This window comes from Populus alba, chromosome 3, assembly GCF_005239225.2.
Source record: "Populus alba chromosome 3, ASM523922v2, whole genome shotgun sequence".
Lineage (NCBI taxonomy): Eukaryota > Viridiplantae > Streptophyta > Magnoliopsida > Malpighiales > Salicaceae > Populus > Populus alba.
This window is the reverse complement of record NC_133286.1, coordinates 17,942,820-17,962,559: the sequence shown is the minus strand read 5'-3', so window position 1 is coordinate 17,962,559 and position 19,740 is coordinate 17,942,820. Positions and strand designations below refer to the sequence as shown.

Genomic DNA, 19,740 nt, shown 5'->3' with positions numbered 1-19,740 from the left:
GGATCCAAAGACAACCCAAATAACTGGTAAAAATATAGTTTGAGTCAAAATAAATATTTAAGATGAGATTTTTTTAATAAACATTGAGACAAGAACATATTGGACCGATTTGAATCATCCTGAGTTAATTTGTCAATTCGCAAACCAAGTCATAAGATCATAGTAACCCTATAGAAATCAAATCAAAACGAATCAAGAAACTCAAGTTTTAATAAATCTAATATAGAATGATGAAACTGAAAAAAATTAATTGAAAAAAAAAAAACCTGAGTCAATTTGTCAAACCCGCGTCTCGAGTCATGAAACCAAAATAACCCAATAGAAAACAAATTGATTATAAAACTTAATTCTCAATAAACTCATTGTTGAAAAATGAAATTATAAAAAAAAAAAATGATTAAAAAAAAGATACAAAAAATGACTTGAGTCATCCATGGTTAATCCATCAAATTCATGATCTAAGTAATAAGATTGGAATAATCTCATAAAAATTATACTGAAACAAATTGCGAAACCTAATTATCAAGCAACCTAATACCTAATATTGAAGGATGATATTGAAAAAAAAAATCAATTAGAAAATAAAAATAAAAACTCAAGTTCATAGAGTTACATGTTAAACCAGCAGTCTGGATCGTGAATATGGAATAAACTCCCAGGAAGCAAATTGAAAAAAAATATGAAATACAATTCTTAATAAATTTAATGTTGAAGAATAAAATTGAAATTGAAAAAAAAACATAGATTAGAAAAAAAAAAAAAAAAAGAAGAGAATAAAAAAAACACTATTCTAGTGAATAGTGTTATTTGAGGAGGTAAAAACTTCTCTTTTAGTTTTTAGTTTTTTTGTTAATCAATCCAATATTAAAAAAGATAAAATTAAAAAAAAAGTTAATTAAAAAAAAATCAAAGTCAATTGGTTCAACCCGCCAAACCTACAATCCGTGTCATGAAGTGAGATAACTTAATAAAAATTAAATTTAATATTAAATGAAAAAAAAATATTGATTGAAAAAAAAAATCAATGAAATATTATTATAATAAATAGTGTTTTTGTGAAGAGTGAATAGTAAAAATCCCTTATTTTTTAAGTTTTTTTTATTAATCGTTAAATGCTTGTTTGTGGTGCGAGTTTATGGCACTGCTAGAAAAAAATGAGGGATCCTGTAGAAAGTGAGATTTTAATGGGATTTTTTATATAGGACATCAACTAGTTAATGTTCAAGTTTTTCAGTGTCATGTTGAATTGTAGACTTAACCAAATGTTGATGGCTAGCTTGCATCCTCCTTTCCAGGGCATGGAATTTGTTTCTTGCTTTAGACAAGAATCGAAGATCAATGAATTTCTCTTTAATTGGATGTTTAACTTCTTAAGGACATACTTCACGGGAGTCTTTTGTAATCACTCCAGAAAAGGAATCATGCCCGAGAATTTCAAAACAAACAACTTTAGTTGAGAACCATTGAAGGGACTGCATGGGAAATAAAAGGGCATTGGCCAGAACTTTTTGCAAAAGTGAATTGCGTTTTGTTTTAGCATCTTATTACCTGGGAATAGGAAGCTTAAATTATCTACGGCCTATTAGTTTTTGTGTTTCAAAAATATTTTAAAAAAAAATTGAATTTTTTTTATTAATTTCAAATTATTATATTTTTAGTATTTTCAAATTATTTTGATGTGCTGATATCAAAAATAATTTTTTTTAAAAAAAAAATCATCATTGACATGCATTTTAATATAAAAAATTATTTAAAAAATAACTGCAACCACTTTATCAAACAAGCTATTAGTGTTTCCATATTGGATGAGGATGCTAACCTCAGCTTTGAAGTGTTTCTGACATCACGTGAAAGAATTTCTAAGAACATAATCGAGGGTTCATGGATTGTTTGGTTACAGATAATGGTGTTTACATTATCTTATACTGAGCATGTAAATAATTGGGCTAACGCCCTGTACATTAATATAAATGATTTCAAAATAATTATAAGCCTGACTATTATGTGAAGGAAATTTGAAGGACTTGTTTTTACCAAGTTTACATGAACCAATAACCATGTTTCATAAAATAAGTCAAAACAATAGACTTTCGAATGTCTCAATTATTATTAACAACATTCTAACTAAAAGAAACATACCTAGGAATGAAAATCTAAATAAGAAAAAGATGTCCCTCTTTAAGCCCATTTGCTATTACTTTCCTTAACGCATGATCTGCACACGACAACAATCACAGTTAAAGTGAATTTTATAATTATTATCTATCAATTGGCCAATAAAAATTAAATTGACAGATAAATATAGAGACATAAAAACATTATTAATAGAAGACTTCAAAATTCCATTCAAAATAGCATTATATAAATATGATACTCACCCTCGTACTCACAAATATTATATCAAATATTTGTATTGCCAACCATATGATTAGACGTTGTAGAGTCAACCAACCAGGAAATTAGTAGATTCCTCTTACCTTATATGCCAAAGGTAGAGAAGGCAGAAACAATTATCTATCGGACCATTTCAAGTGTGAAAGTAAATGAAGAATTGCTTACAGACTGCTGATTCAAAGAAGGAACCAAAGAAGCAACAGTGAAATTAAACTGAAAAACATTATAAAAGACTAGTGTGTCGATTTTGAGGTTGCACTCGACAATTTTTAATGACATGCCTCTCTTCTTTTTTTTTTGCAAAAATTGTGAATTTCTTGTTGTAGTGTTTTGTAATATGTTCAAACTCCTTGCAATTGTAGCACTAAGTTTGTAACCTGAATCTTCCTTTGCTTTGAGCAGAATATGTCAAATTAACCATCTCAAGTGTCATCGTTTCTGAATTAAAGTCATGTTAACTAGGCGTTGTTCTTCATGTAATAATTTCCTAAAAATAACTCTAAAGGTGGAACCTGATTTTAGTTGATTAAGTTGGTGTGTGTAGTCTCAAATTTTAGTCTTAGTTTCATTAGAAATTGATTGTTTTAGATCTCAAGATCAACAACTTGTAGTGCCACCAAGGCCTTTTTAGAAACAATAGAATGGTCTATCTTAGTATATTCACTCCATAAATTAATAAATGTAGAATAGAATTGCTCAATAAAAAGATTATCTCGGCAATAGTTGTCAATTTTTAACTCCAATTAAAACTTTCGGGCAATATAATTTTGAGAATAAATGCTTCAAAAATAACTCCACATTTCCAAAGCAGTAGTGGGTGATAAGAAATTATTTAACATATATGGTTTAGTAGAACCTAATAATCAATATATAAAACGAGCCTCCTTACTCTTCCCGGAATCAATCTCCTTGGAATCAATGAGAGTTTTAGATGACCAATCTAAGTGACCCCATAATTCTTATTATTCACAAACATCTTGAGCTGAAACTAACAAATGAAGTAATTTTTTTCATTAAAACAAACAATATAATTTTCTTTTTTTATAATAAATCAAAAGAAAAGAACTGAATCAAAAAAAAAAAAAATAGACCTTAATGTCAAAAGAATCTCTCTAAACAGAGAAACTGCCTATAATATCAAAACCAAGAAAACATCTCAAGAGAGGAACCCAAGAAAAATATCTCACAACTCAAGCAAGAAAAATACTAACCCAAATAATTAAATATAAAATTTAGAATTTTTGCTCTGATAATGGTACCAATGCCTCTCAATGGAGAATCTCGTCTCTTTTTTTAATAGTAAAGTATCAATGTATTTACATTCTAAATCACTTTTAGATCATAATTATTATTGCCTATCAATCAATCTCCCTGCACCCAGCTCCCTCTCCCTGAATCAAGCAATTGCATTTCAATCAATCAAAGATATTACACCTAACATATTCTTCAGATTCTCATATTGATTTGTCTCTACATGTTCAGCTTTGCATTTTTTTTCTCCCTGCCCGATCGCACGTAAGGCCTGTCGTTAGTTTTTTCGTCTGTTGATTGCAATAACATGTGAAGCTCAATTAACTGAGATGTTCTCGCATGTGTTTATTCATAATTCCCAAAAGAACATGTCACTGGTGTCCAGTTTGGCTTCAGGCTGGTTATTCTCGTATGTACAAAGTTTCAGGATATTTCCCGCGGATTATACACGACCGAAACAAAAGAGAGTAGGGACCCAGTTATTCAGGATATTTAGCGGCAAGCAATAGCATTTCCAGGAGGCTGTTTCAACTTATTACAGTTATTTAATTTAGGATACTCTTTAATATTTTTTCATGCTTTCAGTTTAACGAGGATTTGTTCTCTACAGGTGTTTCCCTTCCTGCAAAAGGACAGAAAAGAAAAAACCAAAACCATCCATTTGACAATTGACAAGCTTTGGTTTCTTTCTGGAGACTGGAAACGTCAATTCTGCTCTCCTGACAATCATCGTTGAGCTGTTATTAGAAGGCAGATTCGGTCCTATAGAAATTGCCATCTGCAAGTGAAACTACTTGCGTGCTCGTTGATTTATTCACAGGCTTCATCAATATAAGTTTAGGGGAGGCCTGAATTATAGAGAAAGCAAAGAAGCAGGAATGCTCCTACCCAGTAAATGAGTGTTGACATAGGCAAACTAGAGAGATTTTTCATTGCAATCCCACAGTCAAAACACCATCTTAGACTAAAGGCTTGGAAAGTATGGTACGACTGTAAATTACAACAGGCTGTCCTGTATAAAAGACCAGGAAAAAGCTCTGTTCAATCAACCATTACCAGGATCAAGCTCTGTTCAATCCGCCATCCCTCTCAAAGCTAACTCCTACCAAATACTCAAATTACTGTACAAAGCATATCCTAAGATACCACCAGAGCATCATCAGAACATGTATCGCTTCAGAAAAAAAAAAAGGTCCCATAATAAAGAGCAGGACCAGAGTTTAGGCATGCACACCATTGCAACTGCTGTAGATACCATCTGTCGGTATTTTTGCAAACTTGGTTGCGTTTCCATTTGGGTAGAGGCTAATTTTTTTGGCCATTCCATTGGGAATCTTGGGAGCATGTAAGAGAGAATCTAGTTGGTCACATGCTGCTGCTATCAGGCCTGCAATTTGAAAGGTTGTTTATCAAATGTCAAAGTTAGACATTAGAAATAAGAAGCATCCTATCTAGTAACTAGTAAAGTTGACGAGAAGAAGAAAACTAGTCTTTTGGTTGAAGATGAGAAAAAAATATTACTCTTGCAACATGGAGAAGAGTGAGAGAGGTACCTAAGAATAGTGCAGAAGGTTTCCCGGGTCTTGATTTAAATTCAGGATGGAATTGAGCACCAATATAGTAAGGATGATTAGGCAGCTCAACTATCTGTTACATCAATGAGGCAAATTAACTTAGAATAACTGTATATAACTATTGATCCTAAAGAAATTTGAAAAATGCAAAAACGGAAGTCTGCAAGTCCAAAACTCTCTACCTCCATGCGTTGACCAGTTTCATCCTTGCCGGTGAATGAGAGACCAGCATCTTCCAGGCGTGATACCATATCAGGATTCACCTGCATAAACAAGACTTCTTATTATCTCGAGTAACTATCTACTTACATGGCAAAGATATGCATCTTGAGTTCTCGACACCCCATACCTCATATCTATGCCGATGTCTCTCATCAATGTAGCCTCTATTACCATATCTGACAGAATCCAGAATCCAGAGTTTAGCCAGTATCAGAAATTCACAAGTAAATAAACTTGATCTACCTGTTGTATACATATTTCAGGTTGATTTATGATAAATATGTCATAAGCAAAAAGTTTCTTCCTGTAACTTTCATAGCCTTGTGATATGAATAACAGCCTTTTACATCATCAAAATTTATCATACATGAACATAGGCGCTACCATATCAATATCTGTTATCAAGCCCTCAAATCACTTACAATTTTGCTGATTTGCAGTCCATAACTTGGAAATATGTCCTCCTTGACCCAAGACGCATGGTGCCTCCCAAGTGGGTTTTTGATCCCTGATGATAAGTTAAAATGTCAGGATAAACAGGAAACTCAGACAACCAGTTGGCACCATAGTTCTAAACTGAGGGGACAATACAAAACCTCGGGCATAAATATAACACAGGGATCCTTGGTGTCAGGATCAAATTCTGTGCTGTTAGCATCTTGCAGGCCAAGGATGGATCGAGCAAACTCAATGACTGCAATTTGCATTCCCAGACAGATTCCAAGGAATGGAATTCTGTTTTCTCGGGCATACTTGGCTGCAATAATTTTCCCTTCCACGCCCCTGTCACCAAACCCTCCTGGGACAAGAACACCATCTGAACCCTGAAGACGTAGGCTGGTCAGATGGCTATGAAAGAAAGCTACCAGAACTTTTAAGGGCTGCTACTAAAAAAGAAAATCAGCTTCATGCTTTCAACCATTAGCAATACAAACCTTTAACAACTTCCAAGCAGCCTTATAAACATCAGGATTCTGCAGGGGGGAGCATTCAAGTTAAGAAGAAAAATCCGGTATAAAGATTAGTTTATATGATATCAGTACTCCAAATTACTAACCTCTTTTGCAGTTTCATCCTCAAGATCACTAGCTGGAATCCAATCCACAACAAGTTTCTTGCGGAGAGAAACAGATGCATGCAAAAGAGCCTGTCAACAGTAAAATAGCTTTTACCACCACGAAAGACTCCATTATCTTATCTTTATTATGGACATAAACACATATACATTCGCACAACGTTTTAAATGGTAGTTGAATGGTTAGATATGGTCTGCTAGGTTAAAAGTTTGAGATGTATTATTGAACAAACTCTTGAAATAGCAGAAGCTAACTTGAGGAAAGCGGAAGGCAAGAGACAAATAATCGAGGCAAGTAGGGAAGAGCAGCAACAACCTCAGGGATAAACTTTCACAAAAGACTTCATCACATGAACAAGTGAAACTTCCCGCAGAAACAATAATCCTAAGCTTTAAGAAGGTAATGATAGATAAGCGAACCTTTAGTAAAGAAAGGTATGAATCTGAAAGCCCTGTATACTTCCCAACAATGGCAATACGAACCTGCAATTCATGGTTTAAATACATAAATCTCAGGCAGAACATGGCAACAGTTGCTAAATATGTGAATTGAAATTTGCTAGGACCCACTGGTTCAAGCAACATATCACAGAGTTCAGCCCTAGAGGTCCATTCCTTTAAATTAGGCTCCCTAGCAATCCTGCACATTACAAGACAATCATTTAAGGATGCCAGCAAATAGAAGATATCATGCAAAGCATTGCAGAGGGTAAATCAATGCTAAGTTGGATCACTGGACAAACCCAAGAAGGTTCAGCACTCCCAAAATTGCTTCGTGAGCCTTCTGATCCTAAATGAGAAGGGACACATGGTAGTCGTGAGAATTAGAAGCTAAGAAATGAACTGAATGTCAAAAGTGCTAAAAGTCTACTCACTCTTAAAAGCAAAGGAAGGTGCCAAATGTTAGGAACATCATAGAGGGTGATGATATTTTCTGCCTGAAAAACATGTAAAATAGACATGTCAATATTCAAGTAACATGCATGAAAAGGTTTTTCCTTATGATCAACTTACAGGGACATGGCAAAATTGAGAGAGTTTCTGCTTTACGTTCTCCTCGAGTGCCTGTAAAACAAATGCAAGTCCATAATCTGAAGTTCACAGAGGTTACAATCACTACAAGTGCGCATGTGGTTGTGTGTGTGTGTATGCGTGTGAGAGAGAGAGAGAGAGATTAAGTTACCAATGTGCTGCGACAAGCTAAGATATTTGGTGTCAAACCTAAGCTTCTCAGCCCACGAACACTGTGCTGAGTTGGTTTTGTTTTCTGCAAATGTAAATACACTGATTTTTATGATTCTTTCATATACGATAAGTATATGCACATAGACAATCATCTTATTTACACTGATTATATCCCAAGACAATACTTTAAGCTGCTTACCTGTTCACCAACAGCACTTAGAACAGGCACAAGGCTGACATGAACCAAGCAGAAGTTGCCAGCTCCTGGAAAACAAGCATCATTTAGAAGAAGCCGACTAATCAGAAAAAGTAAAGGCAAGAAGAGTCTCAGACAGCATTATGTAAAGTTACGTGGTAGCGGTCTTACCTACACGGTATGAAAACTGCCCTAGAGCTTCAGTAAATGGCATGGACTCGATGTCACCTGCCCACAGGAAAGTTTCTAGTGACACAGAAAAAAATGGAGAACAGCTCATGACCAATTATTCATCAAGAAAGTTGTTGTTACTGTACCAATAGTTCCACCCAATTCAATGACACAAACATCAGCAGGACCCGGCTGTCCGTCTACTGGTATCATTGCCACACGTTCAATCCACTCTTGAATGGCATCTGTGATGTGTGGGACAACCTGCAGTTTACAAAAACACATAAAGGAGATGAACTATACATGTAAAGCTTGTGGTAGGCTACAGGACAACGTAACAGATAAATTCAGCTAGATATAAACCTGCACAGTTTTTCCCAGATAATCTCCCCTTCTTTCCTTGTCAATAACAGCCTACAGTTCAATAGACAACGGAACTTAACTTCAGTAACAAGATGTCAGCTAATTCTAGAGATTTTTGTTTTCTTCAGAAAAAGATGTTTGATACACTTAAGAAACATGAAGTTCAAACCACTTGCCTGGTAAATCTTTCCGGTGGTGATATTATTATCGCGTGTCAACTTGACATCTAGAAACCTCTCATAATTTCCAAGGTCCAGGTCCACCTTCAAAACAAGATAACTAAGTCAGTTCTCTCAGTCTAGAACAATTCCCTACCTATCATGAAAGTCATTACTCTGATTTCCTTTTTTTCGTTTTCCTTGAAATAACACACACTCCAGCCATTTTCTCTTACTTTCACTCGTGACGAGTAAGAAATTTATTAGTTCACAGGTTTAATGGATATGATCTAGCATGATCATAGTTGGTAATCATAAACAAAATAGAGGGGCATGAGAAATATCCAGCAGTAATTTTTGACAGATTCCATAAATTTTAATGCCATGGACTACAATTCAAAAGGCACATGGAAGCCAATCTTTTGAATCATAGAAATATCCTCTCGAGGATGTGGAGTCCAGGAAATTTATCTACATGCTTAGCATGCATAAGCTACAGTTATTGCTTTCTCAAATACCCCTTAACAAATCTTCTCGAGTACATTAAAAAAAATGAAGGAACTTATCTACCTCGCCACCATCATCCAAGACAAACACTTCTCCATGCTCAAAGGGCGACATTGTTCCGGCATCAGTGTTTAAGTATGGATCTGAATGGAGACGTAAAATTGAGCAAAAAATACAAGAAATTGTTAGCATGAACAGCAATGTAAAGCACTCAAAAGAAGTGGAGAAAGTAGCGACAGCTCCTGATCCTAATTGAGACATAATAATTATTTTCATGAACAACGGACTACAAATCAAGAAGACCAACATCAAAAGATCATGAAGTAGTGCAAAGCAACAGGACTTGAGAACAGGAAAACTGTCGAAGGAATTTTAAGCAAACTTCACATAGGCCCATTTCAAGGAATTGAAAATGAAAAGGCAAAAGAAATCTACACATGCTGATCTTTTTACCGAACATTTAACTTTATAACCCCCAAAGCAGAAGTTTTGGTGACAAGTCCAGAGAGGTGGGTAGGATTTCTGTACACTGAACATGAGATTTGGTTGGAGAGAAGAAACACAGGAGGGAGTAGCGGTTCTTTTCTTTTATTTTTTCTAGTAATAGAAAGCTTAAAAAAACATTTAAAAGAAAAGAAGATTTAAGATAGAAAGGTGCAGCAGAACAGACCAATCTTGATAGAAGTAACACGAAAGCCACAGGCCTTGAGAAGCACACCAATACTACTTGCCGTCACTCCTTTCCCAAGCCCACTTACTACTCCTCCAGTCACCACCACGTACTTCATTTTCTTCATTCCTCCTCCTTTGTTCATCTTCAACAGTGCCCTATATATATTCCATTTTTTTACAAAAAAAAGAGATCAACGAAAAAAACAGAAGAAGCTAGCCAACAGACAATAAACAAAGAGGAAGCAATGTTATGGAAAGGAATAGAAGAACGGTAAAAGACCTTTGTTAAACTTTCTGTGACCTTAAACCGCCTGAAGAAGAAGAAAGAGAATGTTTAGTATTAATTTCAATTCAGGGTCTTCTACAGTGAGCGAGAGGCAATCTTTTCACTGAAGAAGGAAGGCCAAGAAACAGAAGGCTTGAAAACAGAAGCTGGGTTTGGATTGCGGAAACTCTAGCTGGAGAGGTAGGTAGTGAGAAAATGTATTGAGAAGGTGGTGAAAGAGAAAGGAAACTACGGTGGTATGGATTTTGATGAGGGAGGAAAGGAGTGAGGAAGATAACAAAGAGATTGAATGGAATGAGATTGGTTAGCAATGGCGGCTTTTTATATGCATTTGGCAGGTGGTCACCCTCCCTGGCCCCTTTCTTCTCTATCTATAATTTTAATATTCAAAAAAATATTTCTCCTCTGTTCTTAGTTTTAACTTTTAACTGTGAGTCTGTGACACTTTTTTTTTTCCCTTAAATTATATAGTATATATATATATATATATATAAAAAAAAAAAAAGAGTCTTGATTTAGCCTTTAGGGGCTCCAAGGAGCCTTTGTGACCACCTTCTTCAGCTTTGACCTTTCACCTTTTCTCTCTTCGTGACTCATGTTTAATATATATATATATATATATATATATAGTCTTTAATTAATTTTGAAATTATATCAACAACCTTTTAGAGAATTTCACCATAATTACTAATTTTGTGATTTTCAAATAGACTGGAACTTGGTTCTTTCGATTTTCAAAATAAAATCAGGTGATCGCTAGTGAAATATCATTCGCAAGAATCTAAAAACAAAGATTCTCCAGCCCTATTTTCAAAAACAAGATGATAAAGGAAAGAAAATAAAAGAAAAGGAACTGAGTATTTTTTTTTTTTCCCTCTCTCCAAGGGTAAAATCTTGAATTTAAAAAAAGTAAACATATTTAATTTTTTTAAAGTCGAAGTGATATTTATCAAAGATAAAAGAATAAAAGAATCATGATACATACTGCTTCAATATCTCGTATTTGCTTTATGTAAAAAACTATAACGACGTAAGCATCAGCATTATAAAACTACTCTCTTTGTAAACAAACACTGGATAATTTTTAATATCCCATCCCCCCTCTACCGATCGATTAAAAGGCAGCGTAAGTATCAAAAAAAAAAAAACAATTGACTTGTTTATCTGTCCCATGTCAAGCTTACGATTGTTTATCTGTCTCATTTCAAGCTTACGATCCTACTCATTAACTGTTCGGTAACTTTTGATGTTTCTGCCGAGAAAAGATGGCTCATTAAACTGTTCGAACTCAACTGCCCTTTTCAGTTATTGCAGAAAATTGTTAAGTTTTTCGGTGGAGATAGGTCCGCCCTCCTACAATTTGCACATGAAGAGCCGCACTTTAAGAAATTCAAAATATAAAAATGGTGCATAATTCTTTATATCCTTAAAGTTTTCAATCTCCTTGGATCCTACAGGTTGAATAATTTGAAGACCAGCACAGTTTGATGCACATGCACCAACTTCGTCATGTTTAATTTTGTTTTATACGCAGAGAGATGCATTCAATGCCCCATTAATTCAATATTATCATTAATATTGTTCTTTATTTTATTTCTTGGTTAATGCATGGGGATATGTATGTAATCATGCTTGAATGATGCATACTCACAGTCTTTCACGTAAGGGTAAATAAACTTACTCTTCGTTTCCTCGAGGCCTCTAGCTTGGGGCGCCTGCGGGGGGGGAAAGAAATAGGTTCAGACTTAGAACAGAAATTTCTCAGTAACGTGTATTAGCAGTGATGCCTCTTTTTTAGATAGGGGCAAAAAAGCTGATCACTTTAAATAAATGCATGCTAGCAATGTAGATAAAGCTGACGTGATTCTCATTAATTTGATGATCATGTGGGACAGTGCTGCAGTACAATAGTGGATGTCCAAAAAACCAGAAAAACGGGAGACCAAAGCAAAGAAGGATGGCTGCAGCAGATGCGAGAGAGAGTCTCCGGCACCCAGTTTGACAGGCATGGCTGCATCCTGCATATCAAATCATCAACAATGCACTGCTTCTCTCATTGTGTTTCTTCTTCTTCTTCTTTTTCTTTTTTTTTTATTCAAGGCATGCTCTGATGGGAGCTGCCCAACCAATTAATTGCTAATTATCCCTCTTGACCATGCACCTACTATGCCATGATTTATACCAATGTTCCTTGGGTTTGGTGTTGTACAGTCCACCACTCAACCGAGGTTCCAACAGCATGCCCTAACTAATAATCTATCTACCCTCCTCCCAAAAAATAGATAAAATTATAAGTTCCTTTACGGCCATGGCCGCAACTATACTATTAATCCACCGTAGGCGATGTTTGGCAGATTTTTTTTCCTTCTTAAAATTAATTTTTTGTATTGTTTTTTAGTTATTTTGATGTGCTATATATATTAAAAATAAAATTTTAAAAATAATAAAATTATTATTTTAATTTATTTTTAAATAAAAAATATTTTAATACACAATCTTTACTACACTCTCGTACAAGCATTTATTATCCTAATCTAACTATTACTTTTTACTTCATAAACCCTTTTTGATGGGATCAATTCATTTTTATAAAAAAAAAATTATGAGACTCAATGTCTCAATTAATTTAATATTAAAGTATGAAATTTTAAAAAAAAATCTTTAAAAATAACAAAAAAAATATTTGAGTCAATCCAGTTTAACCCAATAAACCTTTTATTCAAGTTATGAAATTAAAATAACCTCATATATAAAGTAAACAAAAATAAATTATGAAGCTTAATTCAAAATTAATCTAGATGGTAACGATTGAAATTGAAAAGAAAAACTAACTAAAAAAAATAAAATAAAACTCAAGGCAACCAGGTTAATCTATAAAACTTGTAATTTTGGTTATGAGAATAAAATAATCTCATGAAAAATAAACTAAAATAAACTATAAAGTTTAATCTTTAATTATAAATCTAATGTTAAAGGATTAAATTGAAAAAAAATCAAGAAATAAAAACAAATTATTGTTTTAATAAAAAGTACTTGGTGAGGAGAAAGATTAATGATTTCTTCTCTTCAATTAATTAGTTCTTCTTAATGATAATGAGATGAAGATTTAAAACTTTAGTTTTGAAAAAGGATTCTACATTAGTCCTGTTTTATTCATGAGTTGTAAAGTCCATCTCGTTAAAATTTACAGTTAAAACTTTATTTTCTTTTATGTATATTTTTTTGTAAATAGATCAATGTTCTCTTATATGGAATTTCTTCCGTACTCCCGCGTGATCGATGAATTTCAAGTTGACAAAACAGTATAAAAATCTCAAATTTAAAATCTCAAAAAATAAAAATAAAATATAAGTCAAGTATGGATAAAAAGAACGAAAAAAATGGAAGATTCAGATTGATTATGTTTTGTAAAGCTGGGTTCTCATCAATGACAGTTGTTTTACATAAAATATTTTATAAATAAAAATATAAAATGTTTTTCAATGATTATGATGAAGAAGAAAATGATGGTGAAATAGTAATGATAAAAAAAAAATGATGGTGAAAGTAAAATGGTCATGACGATATTGAAAAAGGAGGGGATGATAATGAAATGAAAATATAATTGAAATAGGTTGGTGATATTGTAAGTGAGTTACTATTTGTAAAATATTTTATGATAATTTATGAGATAAAAATATTTTACAGTAAATAAATTAAGTTTGAAAGTTGATTATAAAATATTTTTTACTTGTAAAATATTTTATGAAAAATAAATACAAGAAAATATTTTTTACAACAAGAAATACAGAAAATCTAGAAAATAAATTCCTGTAAATATTCTACAGAAAACAAAGAAACTAGACATAAAAAGTGTACATTTATATAACATCATAAAAGAAGAAAATTAAAAGGTCTACTGTCAGTATATAACAGGGAGTTCGTCTTTGTGCCGATGTGGAAGCAAAGGATATTCCTATAAAACAAAAATATATTGAAATAACGTCTTTGTCTTGATCCTCCCCTTTCCGAAAGTCATGAAAAGCAACATCTAAAAACAAATGTGATCGAAAATTCATTCAAGAGGATAAAAAGAAAGAAAGCACATTATTATAAAAGCTAAAAAAAAAGAAAAAAAACAACCGAAAGGGAGGAGAGTTGCAGAACCCATCGATTACAAGAGAATCCTTTTATTTCAAGTAAACCACCTAACTATCAACTACCTTCCGACGAAACAATGAATCTCCGTCGACCCTCCCTAAATGTTCCCTACCCTTTTAACACAAACAAAGTAGGTTTTGATTAATTTGTACAGAAACACTTTTTAAGTTAATTCCTTTATGAACTCTTGAAGGGAAAATGGAATGTTTCTTAAGAAAAAGAGAGAGAGAGAGAAATGTTACTATATTGCTTATCTGAAGATTATAAAACCTAAAGTTTGTTCGCACTCGAATATAAATTAAAAAGGAAAGAAAGAAATCTTTTTTTCATGTCAGCATAAAATAAAATTACAGCAATAACTATCTAGTAGGAAGTCCAGTAATAAAAAGTTTGAAACTAAAAAATTTATTTTTTCTATGATCTCAATTTCGAGCTTTGTAGTATTGTTAATATGATGGTTACTGGAAACTTACATAATCGTTAATTTTAAAACTCGTAAAATTAATTGAAATATATATAAGTTAATCTGAACACCCACATTAATAAAATAAAATTACAGCAATAGAAGAAAATCATCACATGTATTTAGATCGGAGTTGGGGCCATCCTCTTGATATCAAAGAGGCTTTTAAAGCTGATTTCTTTGGTGTCTCCTTTTGCAAGAGCTAGCTTCTTCTTTTTCTTTTCTATTTTTTTTTTAAAAACCTTATATAAAAATAGTGAAACTAATTATCGAATATTTATATCTGAGGGGATATCCATATGTTGAAAACACACAATTGTAGCCCTTGTGAACTTCAAAGGGGGCTATCGCAGTCGACCTAAAAAAATCTTTCTAGTCAAAATTCACTGTTTGGATAAAGGAAAACAATCGAATGGATGTATTGTTCGTTTTATCTTGATTCTCCATTAATTTTTCATCATATATCAATTGCAACTAGCTAGCTAGCAAGATATGGCCACTACGGATAACGAGTTTTTTTACCCTTCCGGGCCAATTTGTCGGCTGATATTATAGCTGTAGAGAGAGGATTTTTTTAATAACGAGAGGAGAGACAAACTTGTACCCTTTGTTTATTGTTTTTTCTATATCTTATACTTTGAATTTATAAAAAATTACTTTAAAACTATACTAAAAACACATTTATTTTTATATTTTTTAATAAATACTTTTTTATTCTTTGTTTATTATGTTTATACTTTTTCAGAAATACCAACATATATCTTTTTTGTTTGATGATAATTTTTTTTAAAAAAAAAAATTAGTATCATGGATTCAGATTCCACTTTTGTCATTTAAAAAAAATACAGAATTTAATTAACAATGCTAATGCAAATATAAACTGCGTATTTGTTTTAGGCTTCTGGACAAGTAAGAATGTACTAAAGAAATCAGTTTTAAGTGAAGAAATTCTCCAAGAAGAATACAATGAAGGTAGAAAGAAAAGATTTCGAAGTATATAGAGATTTCTTTCCAACCAAGACATTTAAATATTGTTTAAAAACAAGTGACGTTAAATATCAATAAAAATAATATGATATCTAATACACATGAGTCATTAGATTGATAAGTCTATTGTTTAGGTCTCATTTTAATATTATAATATAATATGGTTCACAATTATTTTAAATTTTTATTATTGTTGTTGTTGTTAATTATCATCTATTTTTAAAGAAAATCTTCTAGTCTTATTTACCAATTAAAGAAGGTTTAGACTCTAAACTAATCAATAAATAAAAAGCAAGTAAAAAGTGTTCATCATTTCTTTAATTTAAATCCAGCCTTTCCTCTTTTTTTATGCAATCAATAAAAAAATAAAAAAAGAGATCGTGGGTCTATTTCAAGTCATTTTAAACAATTACATATTATTGTGGAAGTTAACTTAATTACATGATACCCACATGCCCATACACTCACATTTTTAAGTTTGAACCATTTTGATTAATTCAATATAGTTAGGTTTTCATTCATTTATTTATTTTATAGAAGGTTGTTATTATTTTATATAAATACATATATATTAGTTTAGATATCGATAACTACATGCGTAAGATCAAGTTTAAAAATGTTATAATTTTGACATATAAAAATTGATCGAAAAGATTCTCAATGCTCGAGGAGCACCCATCCCTAAATAGTAAATACAACTCTAAAGGAAACTGAATTACATAGACAAATTGCTTAATTAATTACAACATCTTTCTTAAGTTTGTTTATTTTATTTTTCTAAATCCCTTAAATTTAACTTTAATTTACGGTGAAATCTTGTCTTGTCCAAATGACTCAATCTCCACCAAAACTGTCTTGTCCTCATAAGATATTACAACTTTTTTCAGTGAATATATTCCAGTCTTAAAACGAAAAAAATAAAGATTGTTGTTGGCATAATTATTAATATCTCATTAATTGAAAAGGATAAGAGATAATTTATATATATAGGCTATATATATTATAACTCTAAGAGTATCAGGCGAGGTTTTTGTGAATTGATATTTTTGTTTGTTAAGGGAAAAAATTGCTGAACAACCTCACAATCAAATATCTTTCGTCTAAAAAAATTATATTAATCTAATTATTTATAGATTAAATTTTTGGTTTCTTAAAAAAAAATCTCTAATAAGTTGCGGGGGTTAGTCTGACAGGTCACCCAGATCTGTCCTGACAAACTGCACGTTCAGGTTTGATTTTCTTCGGATCCCGCTAGGCCGGTTCTGATAAATATGGTTGTTGTGTGGATGTTTGACTTAATTCTGCTGACAACAAAGCAAAGAGTAAGATCCAACACCATCACACGTGGAGCATCGACGAGCCTCTTGATGTAATCGTCGGTGTCCGTGCACTTGGTTGGTGTGGATTTCTTGTTGATATTCTTGCTTGTGGTCCCATACAATATGTCCACGTCAGCACGTCAGTTTGACATGTCACCACGTAAGATTAGTAACAAGTCAATGTCTTATGCAGGCGATGAATGCTACAGTTCTGCCTGGGGACAACCGCGGTGAAAAAGAGACATCCACGTTTCACCATTAATACTGTTATTAAAAAAATAAATTAATATTTAACTCGCTTTAAACACGTTTCTCTTTTCTATCTACCTGTAACTGTGCGTCAATCTGTCCGAACCAACTTCTTTCCTTTTCTTTTTTCTTGGAGATAGTTTGGTATTCTTACAGTAAAAAGTTGTATTAAATAATACTTTTTATTTTTAAAAAATTATTCTTCACATCAATATATTAAAACAATCTAAATACATTAAAAAAAAAATTAAAACATAAAAACAATAAAATTATAGTAAAAAGCATGTTTTATGACGTCGTTTCTGCTCCTTTGAACCTGTCAGTCCCAATGAGTAGTGGCTAGAGACAAGGATTGATCCCAGTAACAAATTTCAGCTTCAACAATGCTCGATAATCAACAAGATGCCTTTTCCAGTGTAAGAACCGAAAGCGTTATGGTGGGCCAAATACATGTATTCAGGATAATCATTTTTAACAAAAAAAAAAAAAAAAAGGTCATAAATCTTGGGGTAAAAAGAATTTATCAATGTTGTTACCAGCAGAAATGTATTCCAGCAGTGGTCAAATATTTTGAAGGGAAGAATTTGTGTGAAAACTACTGGGCAAGAATATTGGTAAGTTTCTCTTGATGATTTAAGATTTATTCGTCTATAGAAATGTATTCCTAGTTTTTCGTAGCACACGTCGCTAGAAATTGACGCCGCGGAAGCAGAAAGACAGTAACCAAGCATGGAAAATTAGAATTGACAAGTATGCTCCTAGCCCAAGCCCACCAACATAAGCTAAATATAAAGGGAAAAAGGCCAGCCAAGATTTACTTGCTGACAGGTTTGAAAATGCGGTAATAATTGTATTTTAATTTTTTTTATAAATAAATTAAAATAATATTTTTTATTTTAAAATTTATTATTAATATCAGTGAATTAAAAATATCTATAAATACCAAAAAACATTAATTTTAAGCAATTTTTTAAATATTTTAAGCAAACAATATTTTAACTGTAATGTCAAACACACTCTTAATTTTTAATTATGAGTGAAAAGGGTTAAAAATCAATTTATACCAGGTAGTAGAATCATATCTTGGTATACAAAGAAAATAATATAAAATTTAAAATGACACAAGAAAATTAAAAAAATAAGAAACATTAGCAAAATGGAATTGGATTAGTAAAATTTAAAACATTAGTTTCAGGGAATCAATTTAGTGAATGGATCGATAACACCAATCCTAAATGGAATTGGATTTCAAGAATCTCTTGTAAAAAATCGAGTCTGTTAGTCTAGCATGACTATACCTTCTTTTGAGTCTAATTATGTCCTAGTAGTTCATGAAAATATTTATTAGACTATCTGTATAATTTGTTGGAGGTAAATTTTCATTTAATAATAACATGCTTCTATCTAATTGTTCATATCATTTTGTTGTGGGTGATGCCTAAGTCTCAAAAATAATGTACAACCAATTGATTGAACTAATATGATCAGTGATTTTTATATTTTTCATGTTAATTACTGATTTCAGTGAGAGTTTTTGGGTACCATTAATTTCTATATCTCCAGTAATTTATTCATGGATTAGATTACCCACTCCTTTTTTCACTAACTTGATTGGGAATTTTTTAAAATTTTATTAAGGATATAATGAAATTACTAAGCGAACTATAGTCAATCAGAGGTTTGGGATTTAATTAATACGTTTCTCGGAAATATATAATTTAATCCATATCAATTCTCGTATCAATTAACAATTCGGCCCCTTTGTTAACATTTTTTTCCTATATATTGAAGTGATGATCGATCCGTTAGTTTTTGTTAATCAAACTAGATATTAAATATTATCAAATGATTATTTAATTAATTTTAACAGTGAAGGGATTAAAGTACTTATTTACTTAAAAAAAAATACAGAGACTATGTTCTGTTTTTCTCCATTAGGAAAGAAGAATTTTAGATTTGGATTTAATTTTCTCGCATCTTCCCTCTCATCGTATTAAAAAATAGTCTAGTTTTAGACAAGTTATTGAGAGTAATATAATCAAACCAAATATTTCAATAAAGAATTGGTACTTGTATATATTACAATGAAGTTTTCAAACAATTAAAGATCAGTCAAAAAGTTTGAATACACCCTCGTGACTCAGAAAAAAAAAAACAAAAAAAAAAAAACTCTTGGATATAACTTAACCATGAAAAGAGAAGTGGTAAAATTGAGTCACGGGTCGAGATGGTCAACCAGGTTGATCTTTTATTTTTTTAAAATAATTAAAGCAACATTGTTTTGATCAACAAATTTTCTTCAAAAAAATCAAAGGATTTTTTACTCATATTTTATCTAGGCCAACTTGGATTTTTGATTGGGTTACATCGAGTCAGTCATTCTTATATATTTTTTTAAAAAAAACATGGAGCATTCAAAGCCCAAGGTGCGGGGGGCTGGCTGGCTCTTGCAAGGAAATGTTTTTTTCTAGCCCCTTCCTTGTCAATATTTATAATTTTAGTAGTAAAATAACTGAAATTTTAACCCT

At 32.0% G+C, this 19,740-nt stretch overlaps 1 protein-coding gene across 1 annotated transcript; it reads right to left on the bottom strand.

The window, feature by feature from the left end:
* Nucleotides 1–4,553: 4,553 nt before the first annotated feature.
* LOC118054372 (uncharacterized) lies at nucleotides 4,554–10,392 on the bottom strand. The gene is made up of 22 exons (XM_035065929.2): nucleotides 10,049–10,392; nucleotides 9,767–9,924; nucleotides 9,160–9,239; nucleotides 8,608–8,694; nucleotides 8,432–8,482; nucleotides 8,215–8,332; nucleotides 8,069–8,125; nucleotides 7,901–7,965; nucleotides 7,700–7,783; nucleotides 7,531–7,581; nucleotides 7,392–7,454; nucleotides 7,260–7,306; nucleotides 7,087–7,156; nucleotides 6,937–6,999; nucleotides 6,499–6,588; nucleotides 6,377–6,415; nucleotides 6,038–6,265; nucleotides 5,864–5,949; nucleotides 5,569–5,617; nucleotides 5,402–5,482; nucleotides 5,199–5,292; nucleotides 4,554–5,032 (listed from the first exon to the last, which is right to left on the bottom strand). The coding sequence occupies exons 2-22, from the start codon at nucleotides 9,909–9,911 to the stop codon at nucleotides 4,866–4,868; spliced, it is 1,815 nt and encodes a 604-aa protein (XP_034921820.1). The 5' UTR covers nucleotides 9,912–9,924; nucleotides 10,049–10,392; the 3' UTR covers nucleotides 4,554–4,865.
* Nucleotides 10,393–19,740: the final 9,348 nt, after the last annotated feature.

What these genes read in the sequence shown, in the direction of transcription:
- LOC118054372 (XM_035065929.2), bottom strand. Translation starts at nt 9,911, where the DNA reads ATGAACAAAGGAGGAGGAATGAAGAAAATGAAGTACGTGGTGGTGACT. An exon ending in GCAGTTTTCATACCGTGTAG is followed by an intron (nt 7,966 to 8,068) that starts GTAAGACCGCTA and finishes CTTGTTTTCCAG; the next exon opens with GAGCTGGCAACTTCTGCTTG. An exon ending in ACCTTCTGCACTATTCTTAG is followed by an intron (nt 5,033 to 5,198) that starts GTACCTCTCTCA and finishes TTCAAATTGCAG; the next exon opens with GCCTGATAGCAGCAGCATGT.